Raw genomic sequence first — 18,231 nt, 5'->3', positions numbered from 1 at the left:
GGGGACTGCGACCTCATTTACATCAGAGTGTCAGGAAATAATTGGAGAATGTACTGAGGAGGTGGGACGGGCGCAGTGTAATGCAGACCAGCTCTGGTCACATTACATAAGGGGTTCACTTGGACAGGGAGAACCAGTTCAGGCGAGGAGCTTATGGAAAAGGCCGTTCTCAGGGGTCAAGGACAAAACGTTATGTGCAGCTTTGGCGTGCTCCAGCAAATTAAATCATAATAGTGGTTTTTACAGCAACAAATATACTTTATGACATTAATCCCTTTCCAAAAGCTGTAATTTGAGTATTTCACCACATGCACACATGCACATTCTGAATGGGCTGTCATGTTTTAATCTGAAAGCCAGTAATAACTGAGTGCAGTTTTACTGCCCATAAAAGAGTCCCTGGCTGTGTTTGAGCTGAAACGGCTTCAAAAGCTCGGCAAGACGATGTGCTTGACTTTTAACAATATCACTTCCAGATGTTTCATTACAAAACAACTTTCAAAGACCTCACCGCAAGAAAACCTTCTCGTGTGAGAGCAGCCAGGACACACGAGGATGGATTTCAGGAACCCACAATTTTCTCATTTTCATGTCAGTTGGAAAAACCAGCGAGCGAAGCTGGAGTAAAACCAATAATGTGCTAATACCAATAAGACATCAATACAATCACACACACAAGCAGGCCAGCACACAAATCATTACCCTATTTTCCAGCAGCTTTTCCACACCATATACTATACTAAGGTGTTGTCCAAAACCATTAGATTGCAACACATCTGTTTCCATTTGACAGGCAGAATTTGCTCAGTAGAAAAGCTAACGCAGGATCCAACAACAGGAAGCTTTGGCTGACGATACAAATGGCCCCTGAAATCCAGGGGTGCATTCATTACAGTCTGCCTCTTGTGCCTCTCATCAGGCTGGCTAACACTGACTGGCGGGCTCTGACCCAGTACTCCGGAGCTCCTCTCTATTGCACCCGCCTCTCATCAAGAGCCTTGGGTGGAAAAAAAGGAGTAACATGCTGTTTACTCGCAATCCCAGGCCCGTAATTGCCAATTTATTTGATAGGCAGCCGGGTAATGATGGCATTTCACCCCTTGCCGCAGAGACTAAACAGGAGTGATTCATCCCGAGCTCCCTGCCCTCCCTGATCCAGCAGACTCCCTCTGCTCAGGACTGCTGCCTGCCTCGATGCCTGCCACCCAGACTGAAGGGGTGGGGTGTGGTGGTGGTGGTGGGGGTGGGGGGACAGACGCGGGGGGGGGGGGGTGGCTTGCCATGTCAAGCTTCAAACGAACCCAAAAGGGAGCGCAGCGCTTCAGAGCAAATGCGGCTAAGCCTGCCAATTTAGCTGGGGTTTGGGGTTGAGGCAAACACAGGCGAGCTGATGTGCCATTTGTAGGCCTTAATGAGCTGGCAGGACGGAGCGAGGAGGGAAGGCGAGCGGGAGAGAGGAGGCTGCCAGGCCTGACCTCCTATGGCCTCTGTCTCCCTGCCAGCCAGTGCCAGGTCGGCAAACTCAGTTCATCTGCTTCATCAGAGCGTAGTCGCTCCGTGAGGGGAAGGGAGTGCTACAGCAAATACCATTAGCGAACTGTTGGTCTAATGAACAGTTTGGGTCAAAGCGAGCTCCTGCCTCACACTGATCCCTGATACTAACGAGTGACTTAGATGCCTTCTCTTTGTGTTTGCACTGCGAGGGAGTGTCTCCCCGCAGCTGAACCACATGAGCAGTCCAGTTGCATCGCGCAGCGTTAGGACCAAAATAGTTTTAACATTTCAGGAGAACAAGCACGATGAAGCAGAGACACGCTGGAGGCTTTAATAAATTACGTAGAAATATATTTCTAACAATGCTGCAGGTAAAGTTACAATACATTAAAGAAAAACACAACAAACTAAAGAAATTGAGTTGCTTTTTATATCCCCTCTTTTTCTTCTTCTTCCTTCCTTCAGTCTGGGGAGCAGAGATCTGCTACAAAAGCTACGACTTGCACCTCTCGCAACGTGTGAAGTGGGTTTTTACAGCATGGCTGGAGGGGACTTGTTCAGAAACCTGTGGGGACCACAGATGAAGCCTCACACAGCGCAACCATCTAAGGCAACGTGTGGGTCTAAAAGTCTGTCTTCATGCTCCCCAGCTTTCAGCAGCCCCTCTGACAGCACGCTCGGCCTCCTGTGGGGTGCCTTGACCAGACGTAGCGGGGGGAAGCAGGGCTGCTGTTTCCTTTAACCTCCAGAGTGCGCTGAGTGGCTGCAATATCCGCTCAGGTGGAAGTGATTATAAAAAGAGTTCTGGATGTTTCCTGAGAACACGTCAGGAGAAGGGGAAAGTACAGGGTTGCTGCTTGAAGTACTCAAAGTAAATTAGGTACATAATTTGGTATTTAGGACAATGTTCCAATACAATTATACAAAGTAAACACATGTGCTGGTTTGGTAAATTATATTTATTTCAAGGACTGGTTTTATACACAACTTTGAAGCTCTACAAACTGAAGCCAGTGAGTAATAACTGCTGACCTTAACATGATGTAACCATTTAAACAGGTTTCACGAGGCCTAAATATTCAAACAGTCACAGGCTAAACTTGAATTAAATATTGCTCGTCCCTTTAAGATACCTAAACCAGTGTCAAGTTCGATGTAGAAAGGTGATATTTGTAATCGGGTTATGGAGCCATAACGTCCATTCATTCGCAGTAAGGTTTGTCTAATGTCTATGGCATCTCCGGCAGTGTTGACAAATGTATCCAGCGATAAAAATAATTTTCCTTTTCTAAGCAGCCGACTCGTGTTTACGAAATCTGTCGCGCTCTTGTGCGGCCGACATTGTTTCCCCTTGTCCTTCGTCTCCTTCGAGATGGAGCACGCACTACGTAACGCCGCAATATCGGAAAAACAGAATCATGAATTTCATTTCAGAATCATTGTGGGTCAACAACAGTCTTGAAAAAAAAAAAATATATATATATATATATGCGAAGCCAGGGTTGCCAGGTCTGCTGTTTTCCTGCAGAATTGGGCTACTGTTGAAGTGTTGCTGTGGACCCTGTGCAGTTGCACACTCCGCGCAGCCCATGCAACGTTTCTGATGGAAACTACAAGCAGTAGTACAACTCACTGACTCCAGTACACCTCAGACATGAGCACAAGAAGAATGAGGCATGTACAAAACAGCAGCTGCACAGAAACACTTACAGAGTAACAAGTAACATTAGCAGCATCGAATCGATTAAAACTGTAACCTGATGTGGTATGAAGGAAAGTGATTTTATTCCGTACAGCCTGGCCCTATAAATAATACTGTATTTAGTTATATGCTGATGCTTTATACCTTTGTTGTAGTCGAACTATGACATCATGACAACACCTTTTGTCACACTGTAGTCTCATACTAATCCTCCATATGCTGCGTGTTCAAACCTCTTTTGTTCTAAGCAGCATTCACTCTGACACACTGCTGCACAGTCACCACAGTGCAGTCTGACAGAAATCAGCAAGTATCATTTCAATTTCTGTTGTCAACATCAAATTACTTATTTCATTTCATGCCCAGTCAAGCAGCGTTAAAGCTACACGCAGAATCAGTTTTGCTTCAGTTGTTCGGCCGTGTCTTCCTCAAAGACTCGCTTGCCTCCCAACTGACAGCTTTAATTACGGCCCGATATCTGATCGCTTCACTGTCGATTCTCCACACAAATCAAAGAGCAGGGGTGGGTGTCTGGCAGCGAGGTCCCCGGAGACTGCTCGCTTTACACCCTGGGATATGTCACAGGGCGCAGGGACACAGACGCTCTTTCTTCTGCCAGTTAATGCTCACCTTCAGCTCCTCCACAAGGAACGAGACCTGGGTAAGTACTGTCTTTTTTCTAGCAGTCATAAAGAACCTCTGGGAGGGAGAGAGAACGAGGTGTGTGCGTGTGTGTGTGTTCACGATGTATATACTGCTCTTCACCTGAAGTACTCTAAGTCTGCACTTAAGATCATTTAAGATTTAGCACAAAGTGCTTCGCTGCAGCTGAATCTTATTGGTTCGACATCCAAAGAAATGAAGTGGATAACATCACATTAATAACTTACCTTTTGTCTGTGGGAGATATTAAAGATGCAAGGCCACACACACATAATGATTCTTGAATTGTGAAATGAGAGCAGAACTTACACCGTTTGTGTTGAAAGAAAATGTCCTGGCAAATGAAAGATTTTCGCTCATGAATGTGTTAATAAATGAGTAAAGTTTTTTTGACATTTTACATATATCATGACCGTTTTTCAATCATCTGAACTTAAGAATTACAAACACTAAACAATGTACGAGCTGACCCACCGGGGCAGCCCGAAAACTATTGATTCTTAACTATTACTTACCTTTACGATTATGAGTCTCTTCTGTGAGCTGGTAAAGGTTGATTTTAAATTGTTAGGAGCTGCCAAAGCTCTTATGCTATCTTCTTTCTATGCTGGTTTTGATGTGTTTGACTTCTAGTAGCACCATAAGGCCCTGTGTCCACATAGCGCCTTTTTTGTGGCAGAGGACGATGGGGAGCGCTGAGAGGAAGTGAGAGAAAAAACGCTGCACGCGAGTTTAGTTTCTACGACAACAATAAGTTTAACTTAGACCGTGACCTAACTGAAATCCATGAGGAGTTCAAATATAGTTATCTGTATGAAACCTCCTCATTTCACAACAGATATCTACATAAAGTGGCAGCTGGCTGGAGGGAGATCGCAAAGGAGCTGGGAGCGTCCAGCAGGAAAATGCTTCTTAATATTCTTTTACTTTCTTTGCTCAACAGCGCTTGTTAACTTGGTCTTGGCTTGTTTTTTTTTACAAAGTGAAGCATGTCACATAACATTGCTGCCATCTAACACATTCACTGACATTCAGGAAAACTCAGTTACCTCAACAGCACCCTCTATTCTTGCTTCATAGAACTCCCCTCCGGTCTCCAGCGCACAGCTGACAGCAAGATGGTTTGTTTACATGACGTAATGGAGGTGTAAATTTGATGGATGCAGTGTGGACAGCGAGTGTCTGATGTTGCATGTCTGACGCTCGCATGCTGTTAGGATACAGTGTTACTACAAGCTTACAACGCGTAGTGTGATAACAGCACAACGCTCAGCAGCTACATTTAGTGTCCGGCCGATCTGCTCCCACAAGTGAGCTTTTCAGTCTCTATCTCGTTCAGGGTGGACAGAAAGGGCCACAACAAGTTGCACTTCCATGTTTGGCGGTAACCAGGGTGACGGGTGGTGGCACATCTGATTGGTTGCCTGAAAAAAGCAGCAGTGGCGACACCAGTGCCTTTCTGAAAAGTTCTGCTCAGAGCGGCCGCACAAAAAGGAGGAGCTCTGAGAAAAAATTGGGAACAATTGAAAAATGACGCTGGCGAACAGCAAAAGGTGCCACGTGGACACGGCAGTAAATGGCTGACTTTCCTGCCACTGGTGTCACACTCATCCTCTGATCAGCGGGGGGTAATGTGCCAAGAAGGATACACCGGCAAAGATGGGAAAGAAGAAGAGTTCTTTTTTGTAAACTTGGATGTTAAATATCCATGTTTCAAACTTTAAATAAAATATACCGTCGCAAATGTTTTATAAGGAGAGAAGTACGTTCATCAGGCTTGGTAGTTGGCTTGCTTTTTGTTCTTTTTAAAGATCATTTTTTTGGCCTTTAATGCCTTTATTTATAGAGGGGACAGTTGATAGTGTTGGAAACAGGGGAAGAGAAAGAGGGGATGACACGTGGCAAAGGGTCGAGGGTGGGAACCGGCGTCCAATCGTGCTTGTTTACAGAAAACTCAACAAGGCCACATGTGAACATGTTTTGAATGTTTTTGAATTGGAAATCATTTTTAAGATGGCTCATTATAGAGACATTTTGGAATAAGACCTGGCAGATCTTCAAACCACCACTAAAGCAGTGAACTTGTTTGTTGTTGTACTCACATCTGTCAGCCTGTCTCTGGAGCTGCTCCTGATGGACGGCTTGGACCCTCCGCTTACGCTCTCGCTGTCGCTGTCCTTGCAGTTGTTCTGCCCTGGCTTCAGCTGCCAAACACAAAACACAAGCAGACCAAGGGTTAACAACATGAGGGAGAAATGTTAACACTGCAGTTTGGAGCTTTACACAAGTAATGCTGGCAAGGGAAGACATCCCACAGAAATCGCTTCATGAATATGTGAGATCTGGCAGGAGCTGCGGCGCTGTCTCTGTAAATCTGTCATGTTTCTGAGCCTATTCAGCGGCCATCACCGCGCTTGCCAATGATAGACGCCATCTGATCTCGCAGTATGAGGCTCCTCTCAGCCCACGATATAGAGAACAGGGACAAAGACCCCTCCAGAACCTTCAAATGGAGCCGCTATCCTTTCCAAACAGACACCACATGCCGAGGCAGCAGGAGCTCACCAAGTGTCATCCTCTAGACGCTCTGTTCGAGACGCAGCAAAATGACAAGAATAAAGCGGAGGACGTGCCAATCCGCGGGCGTCTGAGGCCCTTCAAAATGTGGAGAACAATAAAAGACTCTTGGGAGTGCTGAGCTGAGTGGAAGGAGGTGGGGTGTGTACTCCCTGTCCAAGTCTGCGATTGATGTCATCTGAAGCTCCCATGCTGCTCCTTCCAGACCAGACAAACGCTGCAGGTTTCATTTCAAAGCTCATAAAAAGATGGCTTTATGGGACGGTGAGTGCAACGGCTGCTCTGCCACCTAATAGGAAAAGCAGGGCATGGAGCCGCACACACAAAGGACTTGGACCAAAAGATGTTGGCACTCCCCTTTCCCCTCCCTCTACGGCCCGACATGGCTACAGTATATGTTTTTTTTAATTCTCCTCCTCTCAGTATTCTCTTTTCAGGTATCGGGCCATTATTTAGAGCCATGAAAGGGCACAAGGTGGGGGATTACCAAAAGAACCCTTGAGTTGAGCGGGTAATTAAAATGAAAATGTTCCCTTTTCTGTAGCCATTAGCGGTGTGAAAGAATCCTATTCCTTGGGAGAATTGCACGATGGGTGGAGGGCGGGTGGATTCGCCAGAGTGCTGAACGTGATAAGAGAGTTTGAGCTCTGGGAATGCCTGATGGGCCTGTCTGACTCTGCGTGTGCACGAGTCTCAATATGTGTGTGTGCGATTGTGTGTCTATGTGGGCAGACCCAGTGTGGCACAGGCGCAGACACATGCACACCAATGCCCTGCGCTGTGATAGCACTAATTACCTCCAACACATTCTATTCCCACAAAAACCAGGGCACATTTCCCCTCTTTTTCTTGTAAATGCCAGTTTGTCTGAGGGGAGTTTACATATTTTTAGAGAGAAAAGGGGAATAATATCTCTTCCGCCCTGGTCTGGAGCTGATCCTCGAAGAAAGGGCGAGGGATGCTGTTTACGCCCCGGTCTGCGGCTCCTTCATCAAAAACATGTTGACCTATAATATTTATTAACCAGCCCGTGTCCCTGCTGAACGCGCCGGGCAGCCAACGCCAGCAAACTCATGCATTTATGAATGTGCACACACAAAAAAGCAGGCCTTGGTTACAGCTACAGCTGACTCCTGAATCACACATTCGCCGCCAAAAACCAAACTCGTATATGGTGAGCTTAAAAAGAATATAATCAGTGAGATGTAGAGATTTGTCTCTTAATAATCAAAGTGGCATCAAAGTGACTCTGCAGTGGTAAAACCATGTAATCACAGCGTCTGTATCCTGGCTTATCAGAGGGAAAGTACTGCATGAAATCAGAAATCTTGCACAAATTTAACTGTAATGTCTGAAGAACATGTCTAATAAAGACGTTCCAATAAAGAGCGGCTCATCTTTCAGGGCTATTACATAGCTCGGGACCTGATTACACAGCTATTTGAAAACGTATCCCTCAGCTTGTTCCCTTTAATTTCCCCCTGAGCTCCTTTAAATTACTTCAGAGAATTGTGTTTTTTTTCTGAGGCTCAGATGATGGATTCATTTCTCTTTATGGTGTGATTAATAGACGACTTGAGCAAATGGAGGGACTGCTGGTGGTCAATGCCATCAAAAAGTGAAGTTGAGATTTAATGACCTGCTGTCTGACCATAAATCTAAATGAGAGGCCCGTGTGTGTGTGTGTGTGTGTGTGTGTGTGTGTGTGTGTGCAGGGAGGCCGTCTCTGTGACCTCTGCTACATCAATGCTGATCTGATCACTCCTGCTTATTACAGCGTATAAGTCATTCTATATATCTTTATAGGCTGTTAAACTTCCCAAGCTTCAGTTTTAAACCTTTTTTAATGAACACCATTCACTATATTCACATGGCGGCCATTTTCCTCTCATGCACAGGGCGGGAAGATCAAGTGCTGTTAGGAAGTTGCCCTGCTGAATTCCAGGTTTACAAATCATGTAAATGTGGGTAATCTAACAGGTAGTTACATTTCACTGCTTCTCCATTCATCCAAGAGAATTAAGAGGGAATATCTGGAGGAATATTAGGTAATATTTTAAGTTACAACTACACATTTGGTAGCTTAAAGCAGTGGTTCCCAACCTGGGGTCCCCTCAGGGGGGCGCCACAGATCACTGGGGGTGCGTGAGGCTTTGTCTGCACAGATTGTCAAGGTTAAATTTGCACCTTATTAAAAAAGCTCTTACTTGATAATCAAAAGTCTGTTCAACTATTAAATTTTTTGGGTCCTTGTTCAAATATAGTAGCTACTTTGTAGGCCACACCTCTACGAGCTACAGGCTGATTGCCAATTAATGTTTGCCAATAAAGATTTGGAATGAATCACTTTATGTTTTGGCGTACGTGTGTGCGGGCTAGAGCCGCACAGCCTGTCTTAGATACAAGGGAGGGGGGTGGACAAAAGGTCGGTACCGACAGCTAAGTCAGAGCCGCTAATGTTAGCATTATACCAACTCCTAGCTAACATAACCTAGAAATGTAGGTCTAATGCTATCAAAGTTAGCTTTCAGGTTTTTGAGTGCTAACGTGAGCTTTAGCTTAATGTTTGAGCCTTTTCACTTGACGGCTGCATGTCAAAGTGTTACTATTGTTACTCGTCAACAGTGTTGGGGTTAACACGTTACAAAGTAATCCATTAAAATACTCAGATTACTTTTGTTGTAATGAATAATGTAACGCGTCACTTCTGCAAGTCAAGTAATCTGTTATTTAGTTCACTTTCATAAAAGGTAATCTGTTACTGGAAAATAAAAAAATCGGTTTTCCCATGAAGCTCTGTTTCTGTTTCTGTTTCTCTCCTACTTCTTGGCAGGTAGCTGCGTACCAGCAGAAGGTAAACACAGCTGTGTCAGTGCGCATGCGTAGCTAGCTAACTCAGCTAGCAAGCTGTCAGAGAGGACAGCGTTTACTTTGTGGAAATATTCACATTATTCTGAATGTTTGTGTGAAAGGGACGAGAACAACATGACGGTGAAATGTAAGCTGTGTCTGGAGGAGAAGTGCTCGTCAGCTGTGAAGAGCTCGACTTCAAATGTGAAGAAGCATCTGCAGCTAAACACAGCTCCACAACACTGGTGGGACTAAGAGCCCGTGTTGTATTGTCGTCATGGAAATAGCTGTGACTAATACTGTATTCCTCTGCCCAGTTCCCTGTCAGACTGTTAGCAAAAGAAAGAGCTGTAAAGGTTATACTGCGTCTGTCAGTCCTTATTGTTATCAGACAGATTATGGGCCGTAAACGAGGCGATGCAATGACGGTAGAATCGATACATTCGAAGGTAGACGTACAGTAGGCTACAACGCCATCCTGACAATATAACCCACATGAGTAACGAGTTGCAAAGGGGGTTGAATTTTTGGTAACGCAAAAGTGTTACGATACAGGAGTTACGATTCAATATTTTGTGATATCGTGCGATACCGTTGGTGATGTTTGAAAAGCTAACTATTTGAATAAGAACAGAAATACTTTTTCATGCATCAGTTTTAATGCAGCTGTTTTCTACTGAAGCTAATGGGTCATCATATCGGTTTTATTTAAATATGATCTGATGTCTTTTCAGTTGCTGATCAATTGAGAAGTCGCAAAATGATAACAAGATGATAGATGCCATGCGTTTATATAATGTGTAACACTAGAACCCAGCACTATTAGACGAGCATTTGAACTTTCCAACCTGCACGTTATCGGAGGAATGCCTGCTGTATAAATGTGAACTGAACTTTGCTGCCTGCAACAGAGATCTGAGGCAGGCAGATGAGACGTGTGTGCAGAAGCCCCAGACTGATGTGCTGCACTGATGCACTAGCATAAAGACATTAATTAAGAGGCAGGTTGAGGCATACGGATACATTTATTTAACGACCTCAGTATATCTGCGCAGACTGGGTAGGAACTGGCCCTGCAGGAAGATAACAAACAGATGGTTTTAATATTCCAGAGGCTAATTTCACAACAATTAAAGACACAGCAAGACATTAGCATCTAATGAAACATTTAAACTACTAGTAAGTGCATCTGCCATTAATTTCCACGCAGTGAGGTCTTGTTTTCCTGCAATCTGTTCTGTGTTAGGGGATAAACTTTTTTCTCTCTCTCGTCTCTTACCAGTCAGAATTTACTGAAGTGGAGAATCAACAACTGTTTTCAATCAGCAGACAGCGTGGTGCTTTGAAAGAGAGCAGCCCAGACCTCAGCGTGAGACAGTTCAGCCCGCAAATATGAGAAATCATTTTATATTTATCATAAATCATTCTGTAAAAAAATGAATGTACTGAAGTTACTACAACTGTTCCAACTGTTAATTTGCCACATTTCATTTGGATAGGCCAGTGGTGACAACTGAACATCCCCTCAAACCATTATCATGTGTCAGTGATGTCTGGGTACTGAGAACCGTGCTGCTGGTGCTGCTCACAACTGAGAGAAAAAATAATTGAATAAAATGTTATTTTTGTCGATGGAGACACGGGAAACAGACTCTTTTGGGCATCTATTTTTTTCCCCTTGGGAGCTGCATGTAATGTTTTAGTACCGTAACTTAATAATTACCAAACCATAACATAAACATGAGTGTAGGACAATGTAGCAATACAATATGTATCATTTTACAACAGTTAGTTTAGACCAAGTAATCTGATTGGACAAGAGGTATTCCATGAGTGGTCATAAGAGCTGTGTCCCCATTCAGGGGCTGCATCCTTCAAAAGGAAAAACGTGTTTGAAGGCCGATTGCGTCACAGCGGTGCGTCGAAGGCTGTCCCAATGAGAAGGCTCCTTCAGATGTGGCCGACAAATGCGTCCTCCTTTTCATCGGCCACGAAGGATCCATCGGGTGCATCCTTCGCGGCCTAACGTATCCCGAGATTCCTTGCGCGGAATACACTTTTTGTGAAGGTTTTGGTTTCAACTCAAATAGCTAGAGATACTCTTCTAAAAAAAACCAAAAGGGCTCTTGAAACAAATTATAGTTATAGTTAAAGTTGAATGAAGTTAGTTTTGCTAGCTAGTTAGCCCTGGCATTTGGTGATGCAAAGGTAAGGGCGGGGACAGCTTGTGACGCAAACAGGAAATCCTCTGTAGACCAGACCGTCTCATTTCAGTTCGGCTTAGCGGTCAGGCTACGAATGACTCATCCGCCGTAGACTGTGTCCTTTGAAGGATGCAGCCCCTGGATTGGGACACAGCTATAGAGAGAAACATCACTGGGACTTTTCACTCTGTGTGTCACTCCGCCTCAGCCAGGTGTTCTGAATACTGTTAATTAACATCACAGCAGACCGTGTATGTCTACATTGATCAAGCTGGTGATCTGTGGTAACCTGGAGACACAGAGTGCAGGAGAATGTTTGAGTTGCTCGGCAACAAAAGTCCAGTTTCAGTTAAGTTGTGGAACTAGTTGAGTTGATGGAGCAAAAAATAACAATAAAAAGTTGTTAATTATTACTTTTTGCTACTATTTGTGCTTGTATAGCTGTTGTATAAAAGCGATATCACACTCGAGGTGGTGATGTTGAATATCACTCCCTCTCATGTAATATTGCCTCATGAAATGATGTGTATCATGATACTGGGGTTACAATTCAGTATATCTTTATATATTGCTTTGCTGTATTAGAGCTGATATAGTGTGTTTTTTTAATCTATTTTTAGGGAGTATATAGAGTACACCATACACATAAAATCTGAGTAAAATTTGTCGACCTTTTGATGCAGTTATATTTTGATTGATCACAGTCGCAGTCCAACATCCGGCTGTACTTGCTGCCTTGTAAAAAGGATTGCCTATTTCAGTAAAAATATAAAACCATCCTATGTAAAACATATTGAGTAAAGGTTTGTATTCATATTTTCTTACAGCCCTACCACAAAGGCATTCATTTACAAGTTGAGCAAATTGTGTTTAAGTTGACCACAGACCTAGTTAAGGTCACAAACAGACATAGACCAGTGTTGTCTCAGAGGTCAGAAGTCAATCAAAGCATTTCATCCGTTAAAACAAGCCAATAGCCAGAGAAGATTGTTCACCCTTTCTAAGAAAGATAAGAAAGAAACAAATGAGCTGTCGATGACTTCCTCTTCTAAGGTCTACCATGGCAGTGATTTCCAATAATGTGTCAAAAGATTGCCACGCCTTGACTGGCCTTGACCTGTGTTCTTCTTAAGAACCAAGTATTCAGTCAAACACTCTTGAATTACTCTGAGTCATAACGTACAGAAGGCATAACAGAAAAAAAACAAAACTCCCTTTTCAACATTTCTTTTGAAGGTTAGAAACAGACAAACGTCTTCACAGGTGAGCTCACAGCAGCTTTATTGGAGCTGCCACATGAAAGAGCAAAGGTGCTGTTGAATGTCACGAATGCCTCACAAATACTTATCTTGACATGTCTACAAAAGCAACAAAAGCCCTGTCTTTACAATACAACCAAAAATTCATTAAAAAAGGCAAAATCAATAAGTGATGTTTTTCATCTCAGTGTTGTTGCTGGTAACAGCAGAGGGTAAAAGGGATCACAACGGCATGTGCGTTGTTATAGCAGAGAGAAATCCCAAATGTGTGATGGGAGGCGGACACAAAATATAGATTTGGAAATTATATTATTGATTTAAAAAAAAAAGACCTGATAGATTATATGTATGTTTGGGATTGTGTGAATAGCGTGGGTAAACTACTGGATTTAGCATTCAAAAGATGAGCCAACCACCGATGAACCACTGGTGTTGAAGTGAGAGACGGTGAAAAGGACAACACGAACGCCCACGGCACCTGGTTGAGCTTTTCCGCCCTGTAACTGTCAAAGCTTTGGCACTTCTTCAAGACGGCTAAATAAAAATGAAAACATCAAAGGCCATAATGTGTTTTGGGGGTGGCTGTGGCTCAGTGGTAGAGTGGTAGAGTCGGTCGTCTCTCAGTTGGAAGGTCGGTGGTTCGATCCCAAGCTCCCTCAGTCTACATGTTGAAGTGTCCTTGGGCAAAGACACTGAACCCCATATAGCTCCCGGTGGGCATAGCCATGGGTGTGTAAAAGTGATGACTGATTGACAGTTGGGCACCATCAGTGTGTGCATGTGTGTGTGAATGGGCGAACGTGACATGTAGTGTAAAAGCGCTTTGAGTGGTCACAGGACTAAAAAGCACTATTTAAGTACAGTCCATTTATTGTCCATATGTTGTGTTCAGTGGTAACTTCATGTCTTGTTTAATTTTGTTACTTTCTATATTGTTAACTAGGGGTTGGACAGAAAATCGATATTGCAATATATCGTCGTCCTGACTCGTGCAATACAATTATCAATAGGCTGCCGCCAAAAATCCAGAATTTAATCCAAATATTTGGCGCTCTAAACAGGTTTCCCTGCGATTTTGACACACAACGTCACAACTAAGCGGTGGCGCTTATGACATGAATGAGGTTAACTGGCCGAAGCTGACAGCAGGATAAAAGAAGAAGAAGACAGCAGAATAATATCGGACAGCGGTGAAAAGTTGATGTGCCGCGTACACGCGACACACCACACGTACATTGTTTCTCAGTTTATGTCAAAATCTGTGAACCTGTCAACAAATTGCATTGACTCTGTTAGCCTTTTATTCTGCCTTTTGTTAAAGCTGTAAATTGACATTTATCACCTAACAAGTATAACCACACCTGCCTTCAAAGAGCTGAAGTGTTGCTGAAAGCTTTTTGTTGCTTCTTTTTTTTGATTGCCCTGCACCTTTACGTGATACGTGTCACTACCTTCCCTCTACTACGACAAGATGAAATATCAGAATTCCTTCGAATTTCGGCCCTGAGTTCAGATTTAATCAGATCTGCTTCAATAGCAGCAGCCTGTTCTTATAGCAGCCATCTGTTATAAAGAAATAACTGACCATAGTATGCTGTCAACGACCAATCAGAATCAAGTATTCATCTAACCCGTGGTTTAATTTTATTTAGGCACTCACATATGATTCAGAGCGTACAGGCTGCACCATCAGAGTGCAGTAAAATGTGTCTCATTTAACACTGTCCCCTGAACAGTACGCTACACCAGCTATTACAACATCGTCTTGAACATGTGGAGTCAATTATTTCCTCACTTACTGAAAAGTGCTCACCGTTGCCATAGTGGAATTTTACAAGTGTATTGACCTATTCTCAAGGGCCGCACTACAGACTCAATGCAATCAAGCACAAAAGTAGGCCTGCTAACATTTCTAACCACAGAGGCCTTTTTAAACAGAGCCATACACAACACAGCCTGCCCCAGCCACTCCACCCCCCAACCCCCATCTCTCATCCCACAAAGAGAAAAAAAACATGGAGAGAACTGGGCTCAGTTTTCTGTACTGGCCTCAGTGGGATAGCCATCAGCTCCTGGTTTCCCTTAGTTACGCACAACAGCAGCTGCGGAGCTCGGCTGTAATAAAACCTGGAACAATTTAACGGCTTTTATTGTTCTTCTGCGGCTCTCAGCACAGCTAACCTGTCCTCTCAGGATCTGGCAGAGAGAATCCCACTAGGGCAGCAATGAAAGAGGATCTCATTTACCTAAAAGCGCTTATAAATTTTTAATTTGCTTTAACAAGTAAATTAACAAGTCCCTCATTTGGGAAGTTTTATGGCTGCTTGCCACAGAGGGAGGACCATGAAAGTTTTATAGATAATCCACTACCTAGGCTATGGTGCCGATAATAAATTGTCTGTTTCCTGCGGCACTGTCAAATCCCCTTGGTTTCCACCGACTACACTTTGAATATCTCCTTTATGCTGCCTTCACAGGTCTATATACTTGGCTATTAAAGTGCTGGGGAGCTTCACGACTCAGCAGTTAAAAATGAACAACTTGAAGAATTTCTGTCGACTTTATACAGGCGCTCTAGTATAGCCTTAGGAGACACCGTAGCCAAACATTAGAGCACATTAAGCATAGCTAATTATGTCTCTACCAGCCTGTACATCACATCAGCCTCACAGTGAGCCCATCGAGTAAAACCACCCCAGGCTGGTCGACAGCAGCATTTGGAAACTGCTGGGCCTGTTTAACTCGCAGTGGGCTTTATCTGACCAGACTGCTATGTTAAAAAAACAGGAGCTGAGGGTTTGTCAGGGCCTGTGAGGGGGCGACAACAGGCCCTACGTCATCTGTCTGACAGTGGCTGTGTGGGCGAGCCCACCAGCGTGGCCCTGCTCTGACCCTGTGCTCGCTCTGAGGCCCAGCAGCTTTAACCGCCACAGACAGGAGCCCCGCCTGGCCCTCTCGTCACCCATAACCCCCTCTGCCACCCTCGCTCACGGCCTGTCACTGAGCATCAGCGCTTGGCTTCCATTGCCCCAGATTTGTTTGCTGTTATAGCTCCGTGTGTGGCACTGAAGTCACGGGCGTACAGTGTGAAAAGACCTCTTTTTATCTCTGCCGGTGAAGCGTGTATGTCATGTTTTCTTTCATCACTGTGTCCAAATGACGTACCGAAAAAATGTGGCATGTTGATCCTGAAGCCTGATGTTTCCCTGTGGTTAAATGTCACTCACAGTTAGCCAATGTAGCCGCTTTTATGAGTACCTAGCTATGTAACCATGAAGAAGCTCCATTTCCTTTCAATCCTCCAGCATCATTGAGTGGCGGTGATCTCTGGCGACCTTGTCAGACATCGTTTTCCTAGCAGGGGGAGAGATCAGCGAGGCCGAACGCATGCACTCGGACCAATCTCAGACCTCTGTGCAGGAATTTCAAGCCAAAGCAAAAGATATGGAGCCACAGAGGACGAGTCACAGCCGCCGCAGGGTGAGCGCATCCTGAGAGGAGAAGGAGGAGAGAAGGGAAATGCAGGCTCCAGGGGGACGTGGGGGGGTAAACGTGGTTGAGAGCACTGTCTTGATCTCATCAGTCATCCTAAGGACTCCATTTCCTCCACCGCAGGCTGGAGGCTACTACAGATTGTGGCTGCATTTATATATCGCCATAAATCTCTGATCTATGACGACATTACAGACAAATCAATATGCTTTTAACATCCATCCTCGGCCCTGCGTTGCAATCACCCTTCTCCCCTCTCACAAATGGTCATATAATGCTGTAGTCGGGTGGATTGAGTTATGGGGACAATTCCCAGATTTAATAATGAACTGAGCAGGTGGAGAAAAAGTGAGTGGTGGTGGGTGGGGGGAAAATATAAGAGCAGCGGGAGACCTGTACTCTCTCAGATCATATCGGAACATCTTGTTATAGTAGCCCAGCGTGGCAGTAAAATAACCTTCCTGCCCACTTTACGCACCTCCGGTTCCACGAGCTGTAACATTTCCCACAGAAAACAAACCGAGAGCGCACTATTACTAGATTCCATCCCAGAATGCATTGGGAAATGAAGGCAGGGAGGTTCCTAGGCCGACCTGCCCAGTTGAGCGCTGATCACCACATAAACTACTCATCAAAGAAATTTGCGTGCAATTAATTACACGATTCCCCAGCACTTCAATCTGTGCTTCTGAGTCGTTGCCTCAATACTGGCTTTCAGGGACCCATCCAACTAAAGCCACAGCCAGTGTGCCAAATCACGGCTCCCCGGGCTGGGCAGCCTCAATAAAGAGCGGTATGGAAGAAAAAAAGACGGCGGAGAAAAAGCCCTCTCCTATCGGCTTGCAGGGGCTATCATTTCTCTCTTTTATTGCCATTTATTTTCCTCCAGGAATTCACTGCCAGTATATTGGCAGGCCTTCCAGTAGATGGAGGCAATGAAATTTAGCGCAGACACTTAACACTGGGTCAAGCCTTGTGTGCGGCTCATGTGTGGTGGTAATATGATAGACAAACGCTTCTGGTTTAGGGAAGGACGGCTTTTTTTATGTTACAGGAATAGAAGCAGAGAGCTCACCATGACCATACTCCAAAAAGGAAAAGTGCATGAACAAATTCCTTTAGAAGGAGAGAGAGGCTACAAACATTCGTGTAACAGAGGAAGAAGTTAAATAGGTCAAAGCTGTGTCATGCTGCTAAGCCTGAGGCTGGAAGAACTACAGGCTGGAAGAAATTCAGCAAATAAAGAGAAAACATTTCAAGCTAATTGAGATTAATTAAAAGACATTCGAATGAAAAGGCCACTTCATAAACGTTTTATTAATTAATCTATTTACATCCACATTGGAACAGCACACAAGAACGTCTAAGAATGAATTTCTACACAAATAAATGTCAGCTGTAGCAGTGAGACAGGAAGTACTGAATAACTAATGTGTATCCACCTTAATCCTAGGCACGCTGTTGTAGATAAAATTGTGGGTGCAACTTCCGGTGTTGCAGCGGAAGTAGTATTAAGCTAGTTACTGCCGGCTTGTCTGCTCATCGACAACAGCTGTTCTTTTGAAACAACAAGTGATTACAACTCTGTTAACTGTTTTTTGTGTGTTTTTCTTTGTGTTTTTTTTCTTTAAAAATGTGCTGGCGTTACTAAAATGTCCTTGCGGAGCTCTGGTACCTGTTGCGCGGTTCGTGGCTGTACTAACAATCAGACAAAGCTAAATGTGTGGCTTGATGAACAGTTTCAGAATTTCAAGAATTTCACCTGATGTTGAAACTAAAACCCAGGCCGGGTGATGTGGGACTTTAAGGCACTGGCTGGGCTCTATGTCTGCCTTTAAATACATGATGTTGTGTCCCACCTTCTTTAATAAAACACGACCGACCTTGTTGCTGTGGAGGTACTGGTACACCTCAGGGCTTTTTAGATTTTTCATAGCGTCACCGTCCGTAGCAACGGAGTTAATAAAGTAGCTAAATATTGAAGTGTACG

The 18,231-nt window shown here is 44.2% G+C and overlaps 1 protein-coding gene across 1 annotated transcript in view; it reads right to left on the bottom strand.

The window, feature by feature from the left end:
* Nucleotides 1-18,231, bottom strand: part of auts2a (activator of transcription and developmental regulator AUTS2 a) — a 415,680-nt gene that overhangs the window by 217,315 nt on the left and 180,134 nt on the right. The window contains 1 exon segment of the mRNA XM_069668725.1: nucleotides 5,962-6,063. Within this exon segment, the coding sequence (XP_069524826.1) occupies nucleotides 5,962-6,063 (102 nt within the window).

The sequence above is a fragment of the Semicossyphus pulcher genome, unplaced genomic scaffold, assembly GCF_022749685.1.
Source record: "Semicossyphus pulcher isolate SPU_LCO1_2020_fin unplaced genomic scaffold, fSemPul1.0.p SCAF_10, whole genome shotgun sequence".
Classification (NCBI taxonomy): Eukaryota; Metazoa; Chordata; class Actinopteri; order Labriformes; family Labridae; genus Semicossyphus; species Semicossyphus pulcher.
Note: the sequence above shows the minus strand (reverse complement) of the source record. Positions and strands in the feature narration are given on the sequence as shown.